The sequence below is a fragment of the Microtus ochrogaster genome, chromosome 10 (genome assembly GCF_000317375.1).
Source record: "Microtus ochrogaster isolate Prairie Vole_2 chromosome 10, MicOch1.0, whole genome shotgun sequence".
NCBI lineage: Eukaryota > Metazoa > Chordata > Mammalia > Rodentia > Cricetidae > Microtus > Microtus ochrogaster.
The window spans coordinates 75227309-75239374 of NC_022016.1; the positions used below are offsets into that span (position 1 = coordinate 75227309).

The 12066-nt window shown below is 45.6% G+C and overlaps 2 protein-coding genes across 2 annotated transcripts in view; both read left to right on the forward strand.

Moving 5' to 3' along the window:
• Positions 1–2947, forward strand: part of Magoh (mago homolog, exon junction complex subunit) — a 6987-nt gene extending 4040 nt beyond the window's left edge. The window contains exons 4-5 of the mRNA XM_005353532.3: positions 1413–1495; positions 2727–2947. Coding sequence (XP_005353589.1) covers positions 1413–1495; positions 2727–2826 — 183 coding nt within the window. The 3' untranslated portion in view covers positions 2827–2947. The remainder of the gene's footprint in view (positions 1–1412; positions 1496–2726) is intronic.
• Positions 2948–4812: 1865 nt separating this feature from the next.
• C10H1orf123 (chromosome 10 C1orf123 homolog) lies at positions 4813–11194 on the forward strand. The gene is made up of 8 exons (XM_005353533.1): positions 4813–4865; positions 5084–5167; positions 6468–6524; positions 6929–7010; positions 7177–7208; positions 8100–8177; positions 9725–9790; positions 10947–11194. Exons 1-8 carry the CDS (start codon positions 4860–4862, stop codon positions 11022–11024), a joined length of 483 nt encoding a protein of 160 aa, XP_005353590.1. The 5' UTR covers positions 4813–4859; the 3' UTR covers positions 11025–11194.
• The last annotated feature ends 872 nt before the right edge of the window (positions 11195–12066 follow it).

A 12066-nucleotide genomic window follows, 5' to 3' on the forward strand; every position in this document is an offset into this window, starting at 1 on the left:
GCTCTGTAGACCAGGCTGGTCTCGAACTCACAGAGATCCGCCTGCCTCTGCCTCCCGAGTGCTGGGATTAAAGGCGTGCGCCACCACCGCCCGGCGCGCTGTTACTTTTTTAATAACTAAAAAATAAAAGATAATTCTACCTCGACTGCTACTACTCTACTCCATTCTTCTGGTTTCTGTGTTTCTCCCCTACAGCCAGGGGGTTCTTTGACAATGTAAATTGTGCTGAACATGTTGGCACATGCCTCTAGTCTCAGCACATCGGAAACAGGCTGGCAGGCCTCTGTGAGTTCTAGACCAGCCAAAGTTACATAGTGAGACCCATCTCAAAAAACAAAGACATCTAAATAAAGTTGAAAAGAGCCACAGACTGGATGAAGATTCTTGGAAAATATATCTAACAAGGAGTGTCTCTACAGAATATATAAAGAACTATAAGACAATAAAAAAATAACCCGATGTGGGGGGCAAAATGTTACAATGGATATAAATAGACAGTCTATAGACTCAAACATTGAACAAACATTGAACTCAAATATTGAACAGATTTACAGGTGCATTTGTAACCTGCAAAAATTAGGACATCACATTTTCTAAAGGTTCACCCAGGTCTTCAAAAGTATAGAAAGAATTCATACACCTATGGCAGGAAAAAAAGTACCAGTGTGGCCAGATTAGGAAACCATTTGGATAGGCGCTGGCAGAACGGAAAATACTTAGTTTTGGTGGAGCTGAGGATCCAACTCCAGGACTAGCACAGATATTTACTGTGACCTCAGCCCCAAATCCTAGAACGTTCTTGCCACATCGTGTCTAGTAACAAAAGTTGGGAACTTAAGTCTGCTTCAGTAAGGAAACAGCACATTTCGTGCATTTAAATTGTTGAGAAGATCAACATGGATAAATCCTAGAAAAAACATGGAATGAAATATATATATTACCAGGTATGGCCATTTATTTTAAAAGTATGCTGCTAAATCTGGAAAAGCAAGTGGCAGGAATACACACCAGTTTTAGGGGATGCCAAAGTATAGAGTGGGATACAGGTATAACTTGTGCTTCTTTTAATAAAGCAGGGAGTATCAAGATGGACCAGTGGGTAAAGGCTCTTGTTGCCACACTTGGCAGCGTGAGTTCATTCTCCATAACCCACATAAAGGTGTGAGGAGAAACTCCTATAAGCTGTCCTCTGACCTCTAGAATGTACCCTGAGATTTGTGCCTACATGCATACATCACACACACACCAATAAGTAAATATTATTTTAAAAGAAGAAAAGGGCTGAAGAGGTGGCTTGGTGGATACAAGCATGAATATCAGAGTTTGAACGAGCCTTGTCCTGTGTGCTTGATTAATGACCCAGTGCTGTCTTTGTTTTTGATTTGTTTTGTTTTGTTTTTTAATGTTTCTAGGAGCTTGAAATTGTCATTGGCGACGAACACATTTCTTTTACAACATCAAAAATTGGTTCCCTTATTGATGTCAATCAGTCTAAGTAAGTATATATGATATTTATATCCAGTAGTGTCTGTTGTTAGAGAGTAAAAAGAAAATGTCACCTGGGGGGTGGTGGCACATGCCTTAAAATCTCAGCACTTGGGAGGCAGAGGCAGGTGAATCTCTCTGAGTTCAAGACCAGCTTGGTCTACAAGAGCTAGTTCCAGGACAGGCTCCAAAGCTACAGAGAAACCCTGTCTTAAAAAACAAAAAACAGAAAGGAAGGAAGGAAGGACAGAAAATGTCAGTCAAATGGGGCCAGCATAGAAAGATGTGGTGCAGACACAAGACAGAAGTCAGCATGGTCCTCCTCATTCATAGGGCTCAGGTTACACTTGTCTTTCAGTATCGTGGAGGGTTGGTTCCAGGAATTTTGGTACCAGAATCTTGAATGCTCAATTTTCTTAGTTAAAATAGTGTCATATTTTCACAGAGCCTGTGTACTTCTCATATACTTTAAATCATCTTTATAAAACCAAATTCTGTGTGAATATCTGTTACATGATTTAGGAAATAACAGCAATGAAAACCATCTGAACATGTATATGATAGTTGGGAACTTCATGAACCTGACTGTCTTCATTCATGGCTGAACCTAAAAATGCATAGCTTATGGATTCAGGCCAATTGTGTTTTCAAAGGCTGCTTCTTTTACTTGTGGTGGTTCATTCAGTTACTGCTTCTCCGTGACACTGAGGAAAGCATAGTAGCAACCGAAGAGAAAATTAAGGCCAAACAAATGTTGGTCACTGACTGAACACATTCTCAGTGTTGATTCAGTCTACCCTGTCTTAGTCTCCTTGAAATTTGAAATCTCGTGTCTAAATTTTAAGATTCATGTTGCCAGTGGTGTGAATTATAACATGGAATGGGATCTATTTGTTACAAAGAATCAGGAGGGGGTGGCTGTTTGTTTGCGGTACTGGGAATTGAACGTGGTTAGAGCCTTGCTCCACCACTGACCTAGATTTCCAACTTTTTTTAAAAGGCATAAGACAGAATCTGTTTTAGAAATCATGTTTCCCCCTTGGTTTTATGTTTTTCACAGTAAAAACAGCACACTTACTCCATTTTAATAAGTGACCCTTTCCTTCTTAGTGGACATGTGCTTCCTCGGGGTTCACTACTGTAAATACCTTCATAAGGGACATTTTTGTGGTAATCAGGGTTATGTTATTTGCCAATTTTCCTCTGCTTCTTAAACATCTTTATTTTCTTTTGTATTTTAGGGATCCGGAAGGCTTACGAGTGTTTTATTATCTTGTCCAGGACCTGAAGTGTTTAGTCTTCAGCCTTATTGGATTACATTTCAAGATTAAACCAATCTAGATTGGATATTGTGGACATGAGGGGGTGGGAATTTTTAGTTACCGTAATTAGGAATTTTTTCTGTATATTGGGGCAATTTTTATAAACAATAAATGATGGTCTTTAATAAATGTGATAACATCTACTTTTTGTTATTTTTCTAAACACCTAATGTGTGAATTATTTCTCATGTAAAATACAAACATTCAATGAGGCCAGGGAGATGGTTCTGGCAGTAAAGCTTTAGCTTTACATAAGCCTGACATGACATCCACCATCTCCATCCCTGAGACCCGCATGGGCCGGCTAGCCTGGACTAAGCAAGCACCCAGCAGCAGAAACAGGGACTCTGCCTCAACAAGGTGGAAGGCAAGAAATGACTAAATTTTTACACCTGTGCTGTGGCATGGGCGCATGCTGGTGTACACACATATACTAAATATTTTTTTTAATACAACAAGAGTTGGGAATCTCAGCAATATTGAAAGGAGATTCCAGGACAAGTTTGTTTTAACAGAAAGCCTCCCTTCGTTTTGCTGCCCAGGATAGCTTAGAACTTGGGATCAGTCTCCCAAGTACTGGGGTTGCAGGCTGGTGCCATCACACCCAGTTTCCAAGGGAAAAGGAACCTAGATATTTACAAGACAAATCAACTAGAAAGGCGCCTGCCTACCATTCATGAGGTCTTGGATTTTATCTCCACTAAAGCAGACAAAATAATACAATGTTTGACCCTAACTGGGTCATGATAAAAAACTAAAGTTGACACCACTAAAGAAATTATTTAAATATTGGCTGTTGGGTTTACATATAGTACGTGTAAGACTGGGTTTTATACATACTAAGCAAGTGTTCCACCACTAGGCTACATTTCACAGCCGGGTAGTGTTAGCTTCTTGGGCATAAAACTGCATTGTGGTGAGGCTTTCTTTTCTTTCTTTCTTTTTCTTTCTTTTTTTTTCTTTTTTTAACAGATTCTGTATTTCAATGTGAAGGAAAACTTCAGCATGTGGATTGATAGTTTTCTCTTGCTGTTACATAAATTTCATGACTTTAGGTAAGTAGCTGGGTAGATTGCATCAGGAGAGAAGGGCCATGATAGGTTTCATGTGTCTGAGAGACATGATGGACCTAAATACACATCCATCCTTAGAGACATCCCCACCTTAGACAATGTCCCAAAAGCGTTCTTGGACTCCATGATTCACTCTGCTGCTTCAAGTTAGGGATATCATCTGTATCTAACAAGGCAGGATGCCAGACTATTGAGATGAAAAAGACCTTTTTTTTAATGACACAAGTGGGGAGATGGCTCGACGATTTAGAGTACTTGTTGCAGAGTACCCCAATCCAGTTCCTAGCATCCATATGGTGGCTCACAGTCAACCGTTACTGGGGGATCCGGTGCCCTCTTCTGGTCTCGGCGGGAGCCGCATGCATATGTGGTGCACACATGTACAAAACGGCAAAACACGCAAACACATAAAACTAAAACAAAGACGAGGTTATAAAAGTTTCAAGTGGATGACTTTTCGAATGTTGATGCCAACGGGCTCCTGCAGTGTCGGTAAAAGATACGATAGAATAAGAGCGTAAGGGTGAACCAGGTGTTTTCGGACACTGACCACGAGGACGTGGACACAGTGTAGCCCTGTGGGAAAGATCGCAGCATCAGACCCGGCATGTAGACCGAGTGAGCTGTTTAGCGGAGGGCCACTACGCCAAGTCCACGAGGCTGCAACCTAAGACGACTCAGGACCACAGGGTAGTAAAGCGGAAAGAAAACCGAGGGGCTAGAGCGGTCTAGCAGAGGTTTCGAGCCAGAATGCCCTGCCTGCTTGGTGGTGGCACAAATTGAGAAGCAGGAACTATCTCTGGCATTAGCGATTCCACGGGTTAGAGCGCACCCACCGAGAAAAGCTCTCCCCGGCGGATTACACGGCTCACCAACGCCCCGATTCCCGCCCACCGCACTGAGGCTGCGCGGCGGTGCCAGCCTTTTACGACGGGCCGGAAAGCAGAGGTCGCAGCGGCATAACGTGGACCAGACAGCAATGGGGGTAAGGGGAGGGGACTCGCCACCGGAGCGTCCGGTAGCCGAGTCAGAGGTGGGGTGAAGGCGGCGAGGACCCGACAGTCGCGAGCTCTACCAGGATGGGGTGAAAGGAGTGAACTCGCGTTGAAGCCCTCGGGCTTGAGCTGGGAGGGGCGGGGTGGGGCGGGGCACGCGGCTGCGCACGCGCGGCTGTGCATTCAGCCTGGCCCGCCCTCTCCTCAGAAAATCGCGCTGCAGCTCAAAGCCACGCTGGAGAACGTCACCAACCTTCGGCCAGTGGGTGAGGACTTCCGGTGGTATCTGAAGGTGAGGCGGAAGGCGGATCCCTTCTGGGAAAGGGAGGAGCATCGGGAGGCAGTGGGCGTCTTAGGGCTCAGGCCAAGCCGTGATCTCAGTGTAGAACTGGGAGCGTTTCTCTTGTGCTGGGTCGTTAATCAGGCATATAAGTGGGTTTTTCAGGCTGGTATTTTATATTTTATTTTTATTAATTATATCAGTCTCATATAATCTAGTCTGCTCTTTATGTAGCAGAAGATAACTGATTTTGCCTTTCCCTTCCATGTGCTGAGATTACAGATGGGCGACCTCCTCCCACGGTGGGGCTTGGTCTTTTTCCCCCTCTGCAGTCCTGGGCTTATATCCGAATCTAGGGCCGTACGTTAGCATTCTTCCACTGTATAGTCTCCCCAGCTCTTGATGTGTAAACAGACACTGAACAAAATGTTATTTGAGGGGATCTTGTGATTACTTAATAAGGTGAATAAAACTCACCTTGTTTTATTTTCTGGCTCATCTTATTGTGAAAGTTGACCATCCTTTGTCTCACACAGTACTAGGCGCCCTGTCGGTGTGCTCTATAGAGGTCCAAACTGTGAGGCTTTTCACGTTCCAGATTCTGCTTTATTTTCCTAGCCTATCCCAGCGACTCACATATCTATCCAAAGCCTTGCCTTTCAGGAAGTCATTACGGATCCTTTTATTACCATTTAATCCCCTCGGTACTAGACAAGTGCTCGACCTCTGTATCCACAGCTCCTGTTTCCAAATGTTTTAGAGCATGAGTTCCAGGGCTCAGTTGGAAAATGAACTTCTTTTACTTGAAGGGATAATAAAATAAGAAAGGAGACAAAAAAGAAAAAACAAAATGCTGAAAGCTTAACCCCAGCACTCTTAGGACCCTAAATGCAAAGCTCCTAGCTAGGCACAGTTGCTCAGGGCTCTGTGACTTGGATTTCCCAGCCAAATGATAGGTATTTTAGAAGAGGTTAGGGATGAAGGCATCAGAAACAACTTGTTCCTTGACTGGAGATAAGTCTGCTCGTGTCCTCCTTGGGGTTGGTTGTAGGATGCGCTAAGACTCGCCTAGAAAATAGGCTACATTAGACATAGTGGCACTCACTCAGAATCCCAGTACTCCAAAAGCAGAGGCAGGAAGATCTCAGGGTCAAAACCAGTTTGGGCTACATAGCGAGAGCCTATCTAAAACAAATAGATAGAAGGCTGTGGTAGGTTATGAGCCTGCTTCACACTATACTGTACTCACCCTTCCTGAGGTGTCTTTGTAACTACACCAACTGCTCAACTAACATTCTTTTTCTGTCCCAAGATGAAATGTGGTAACTGCGGTGAGATTTCAGAGAAGTGGCAGTACATCCGACTGATGGTAATAGTCCCTACCGCGCATACTCCTGGGCAGAGTTGGGGTTGGTTGGTTGGGTTGGTTTGGTGACTTCCGAGAGCAAGCACTGTTGTGGTCAGCACTGGGAACAACAGGCATCTTTGGGATTTGAGGCAAAGTTCAAAATCAAGGGGGACCTTTTTTTCTCAATCACAAAAAGACTCCTTAGGGTGCTGCCCCACCCCACCCCAGGTGTGCTGAGGGATTGACTCCAGGGCTCTGCACATCCTAAACACGCTCTACCACTGAGCTACCCCTCTTTGTCATCTGTCAGCAAGTGACTTGCTTCTGTGGGTCTTGGTCTCTTCCACTAGATAACAGGGATGCGATCTCTGGGACCGTTGCATCTAGCTGGTACGTAACTAGAGGTTATGTTTGTTTCTTGTTAGGACAGTGTGGCGTTGAAAGGTGGCCGTGGCAGTGCCTCCATGGTCCAGAAGTGCAAACTGTGTGCACGGGAAAACTCCATTGGTAGGTCAGGCGATGATGGCCAGATTCTTCCAGGCTGACTGGAAGCAGACTTATGTTGTCCAGGGTAGACACAGGGCTGAAGTGCTAAAACCTGGGCAGCTCGCTCTTTTTCCTTGAGTGGAGCGTGGGTATGGATTCAAGTCAACTTTTCCTTTTTGTATTTCAGAAATTTTGAGCAGCACCATCAAGTCTTACAACGTAAGTTCCCTGCTGTAGTGACTGGGGTGGTCAAATTAAATCTAAACTGGTGATTAGGAGGAGTGGGTTCAAGAATAGCTGCATCAGAGTGGCCAAACCACTGGACATTGTCCCATGTACTTAACACTTTTGATGTTGTTGTTGAGACTAGGTCTCACTAGGTAGTTCAGGCTTGGCTCAACCTCAGCCTACTCCTGTTTCAGCCTCCTGAATGCTGAGATGACAGGCACTTGCCACCATGCCTTCTTGCAGGGAGCATGCTCTTTAATGTACTTAGTTCGTTGGCTCGGTCCATCTTTTGCCCACCATACACTGCGTGGTATTGCAGTGTTTTCCTGAAGTACAGTGGATTGAAGATTTGGGCATGGTCCTGGGTAGTCACTGAGCCCATGGGTGAAGTAGGCATGGGTTTCTGGCCACCCACCTCCTAAGAGGCACCCTCTTCAGTCGCCCAGCCCTTGTCTTCATGGCATAGTAGATGGTTAGCAAAAGGCCATGGTATGCCTACTCGGACCATACGGATGGTCTGGAGCCTTTGGAACATGACATTCTTACTGGCTTCTGGGTGCTGATCATTTACCATTCATGGAACTGTGATCAGCTCTTCCTATGTGATTCAGATCTCACAATGAACATGTAGGTTTTCCTCAGCTCTGTAGGACATGCAGGAAGGCCGACCCAGGGACCCTTATTCTTCTACAGAAACTATGCCTACAGAAGGTCCTCCTGAGAGCGATGTCCAAGTCAGGCTTCTTTTAAAAAGGGCTAAGTTGTTCTGGGTCCTGTTCTGGGCTCATGGGTCCAGTAAGGATCCACATAGCAGAAAGGACAGAGGGCATGGGTCTCCTGGGGACCTATTGGGCCTGCCTCCCCAATATGCTTCCTTTCTAGGCTGAAGATAATGAGAAGTTCAAGACAATAGTAGAGTTTGAGTGTCGTGGCCTTGAACCAATTGACTTCCAGCCCCAGGTTTGTATTTTTAAGAGGACTCTCGGGGGAGGGAATGTAGTAACAACTTTGCTTCTTACAGAAACTGTGAAATAGGAATTCTCCATCTTGCTCTTCCCTTCAGTGTTAGCACTGAGCTATAACACAAGCCAGGAATTCTATGAATAGTAATTGTCCTTATTAAATGCCTGCTGTATGCTGTGCTCCATGCCTGTTTCCTTTACATGTTACTTCATTTCATCCTTACTGTAACCCTAGGGAGTGATTCATCCTAATTTCATACAAGGGAATGTCAGAGACTGCGCATGTCTTAGTTAGGGTTTTATTGCTGGGAAGAGACACTATGACCACAGCAGCTCTTATAAAGGATAACATTTCATTGGGGCTGATTTAGGGTTTCAGAGCTTTAGTCCATTATCATCATGGCGGGGAGCACGGCGACCTGCAGGCGATGTGGTAGAGGAGCTGAGAGACCTACATTTTGCAGGCAGAGGACACTGCATGGTATCCTAAGCATAAGAAACCTCAAAGTCTGTCCCCACAGTGACACTCTTCCTCTAGCAAGGCCATACTTATCCCAACAAAACCACACCTCCTAATAGTGCCATTCCCTATGAGTTTATGGGGGCCAAATACATTCAAACTACCACAGTGCGGTTTGCCAGGGTCCTGTAGTTAGTAAGCAGAAGGCTGTAAACTGAACCCAGGTCTGTCTGACTCTTACAACCTGGTCTACATAGGGAGTCCTAGGACAGCCAGAGCTGTGTAGAGAAGACCCTATCTCAGAAAAATCAAAACAAAACATAAACTAAAAACTAAGGTTCAGTCAGAGAAGAGTGGAGTGTGTACCCAGGTCCTTTAACAGACAGAGGTGATGGAGAATTTACCCCACTCCTGCCTTTGTTCTGGGCTAGTTTTTGTTAACACAAACCAGAATCACCAGAATAGGGAGCCTCAACTGAAGAACTGTCCTGATTGCCTATTGAGGTGAGCCCGGGATATATAAGGAAGATAGCTGAGGCTAGACATGGCCACACGCCTTTAGTCCCAGCACTTGCAGGGCAGAGGCAGATGGATCTTTGTATGCTCAAAACCAGCCTGGTTTTCATAGTAAGTTCCTGGTCAACCAGAGCTCCATAGTGAGACCTGTCTCAAGAAGTAATGAAGGGAAAGGAAGGAGAAAGGGGGGAAAAGAGAAGAGAAAGGAAAGTAGGCAAGCGGGCTAGAAGCAGTCTTCCTAGATGGCCTCTGCTGGTTCCTGTCTCCAGGGTCCTGCCTTGGCTTCCCTGGGCCATGGGCTACAGCAGTAAACCCTTCCTCCCCAAGCTGCCTTTGGATCATGATGATATTGCAGCAACAGAAGGAAGCCAAGGCAGTCTTCTAGGCCAGGGCTGTAACTTAGATACACCGTGGAGTGCGAGTCACTGGAAGCTCGGGTTTGTCAGGAGCCGCTGCTTATGCTGCAGTTGCTTTCATCGTGAAGGCTTTGGCTAGCAAGCCCAGCCCTGGGCTAGTCTTCACAGGCGCTGTCTTTCCCCAGCCTCACTCTCTTTTCCTGTCCCTTGCAGGCCGGGTTTGCTGCTGAAGGTGTGGAGTCAGGGACAGTCTTCAGTGACATCAATCTGCAAGAGAAGGTGAGACTTGGGGATCTGGCAAGGTGCTATATGGTACCTGGTAGGAATTATTTTTTTGGTAAATGGGGATTCTCAGTGGAGAGCTATCTCTGAATTTGGGTGCTTCTTGTTAGTGAATCTGCTATTTAAATGGCTCTACGTACAGTGCTGGAGTGCAGTCCCATGTGTGTACATGCGAGAAGGCTGAACGTGCTTGACATGGGACGTGCACAGTAGATAAGCTTCATTCAGGCTTGAGTTACAGTGCTGGTGGCCGTGAGCTACGTAGGAAATACACTGCTCTTTTTTTGTTTTGTTTTGTTTTGTTTTGTTTTGTTTTGTTTTGTTTTTTCGAGACAGGGTTTCTCTGTGGCTTTGGAGCCTGTCCTGGAACTAGCTCTGTAGACCAGGCTGGTCTCGAACTCACAGAGATCCACCTGCCTCTGCCTCCCGAGTGCTGAATACGCTGCTCTTAAACACATAAACAGAGGTATTTACTTTACCTGTTGGTGAAAACCTGGGACAGATGCTCATAGGAGGCTAACCCATCTCCCTGGGAGCAGTAGTTGAAGCACTTGTGGTGATCACCTATAGTATTGTTTCAGCCCTGCAGATAGACAAGTCTTTGTCCCAGCTGTGAAGGAAGGACACCAGTTCTATTAGCATGGCTCCTTGTAACTGCTGGTTTCTGTGCTAACCATGTTTCCATGTTCCATTTCATTCTTTCAACATTCACTCTCAAGTCTCTTTTCTCCCTTTTTAAATAAAGGGCAGAACTCAAAACCCTGGTGATGGTAACACAAACCTTTAATCCAGGCACTCGGGAGGCAGAGGCAGGTGGATCTCTGAGTTGAGGCCATCCTGGTCTACAGAGGAGTTTGAGGCCAGCCTGGTCTACAAAGCAAATTCCAGGACAGCCACAGATCACAAGAAAACTTGTCTTGAAAAAATAAATAAATAAATCAAGGGCTGAACTTAGGTTTGAGGAAGTAACATGAAAACTTGCCTGGTATAGGACTGGGAGATGGAGTTCAGGCCTGAGTTGTCTGTTCTGTCAAGGGTTTCCTGTGGTCGTGACCTGCTGAGTCAGAGCCTGCATTGAGCTTTGGAACCGTGGGTCTTCACTGTCCACACTGTCCGTTCTGCCTTGAGAGGCTAATGCTGCCTTATTTCACAGGACTGGACAGACTATGACGAGAAGGCTCAGGAGTCTGTGGGGATCTTCGAGGTCACCCATCAGTTTGTGAAGTGCTGAATTATGTTCCTACAAACTTGCCCGGAAGAACTGAGAGGAGAAAAGGGCCCTGAGCAGCAAATCCCACGGAGGCTTCTCATCGCAATCTCCTAGCACCTGTACCAGCCCTCAGTCTGCATGCTGGGGTTTGTCACGGTTCTGAGTCCCACCAATAAAGCCCCACTGGTGTGCGAAGGTAGTGTGTGCAATACTCCCTCCACAAATACGCACGGACTCTGGGGGTCTCTGCTTTCTCATGCCTTCTCTGCACCTGAGCCGGTTTGCAAAATACACAGGAGCACGCAGCTTATAAAGGCAGCTCTTGGGAAATAGGCAGGTCCACCTACAAGATCAAAGGCTTGAAGGCCAAGTGGCACCAAGGGCAGAGAAGCCTATGGAATGATGCTGTGAGCCCAGCAGCCCCAAACTAAAACACACCCTGATCTCCATGGCTCTCCAGTAAACCCAGGCATCTGTTAGCAGCTCACTTCACCCCAGACCTCACTCCAGGCAAGTATCCTTCCTTTCCACATTCCTGACTGATGGCTAGCCTCTTCATTTGCTGTGATATGATAGAGCACTTCCTGTCAGAGTCAACCTGGAAGTTCTTCCTCATGTGGAATCAGCCTCTGTGATCCCTGAAGCACCTCTCGCTGGTCCTGGCTTATCCCCATGGCCCATATCTGCTTCCAGACAACTCTTTGGAATGAAGACAGCTTCATGGCCTGCTGAGTCTCCTGGAACCAAAGATTCCCCACACAGCAGAGTCGCTCAGTGTAGTACTAGGCCATGAGGATACGTGGGAACCCACCATTTGGAAAACCTGTTACACAGACTGTATTTCTCCAGTATTCTACTGGAGCAGAAACAAAGATTTTATCTTTAATTTTGTATACTTGTTTGTATTTTTTTTTTTTTTTTTTTGGACACTAGACATTTGTTGTATTGCATGGTGACTGGAGTTCAGACTCCCTTTCCCAGACTTTCTCAGTTTCCTCTAGTTCTTTGTGTAAGTTTTTCTGTATCCAGTTTGACATGCACATTGGTATCATCCTTATTCAGT

Bases quoted from the DNA above. Each gene is read 5' to 3' on its own strand.
- C10H1orf123 (XM_005353533.1), top strand. The intron at 7,011-7,176 runs GTAGGTCAGGCG...TTTGTATTTCAG, and splicing joins TGCACGGGAAAACTCCATTG to AAATTTTGAGCAGCACCATC. The intron at 7,209-8,099 runs GTAAGTTCCCTG...CTTCCTTTCTAG, and splicing joins GCACCATCAAGTCTTACAAC to GCTGAAGATAATGAGAAGTT.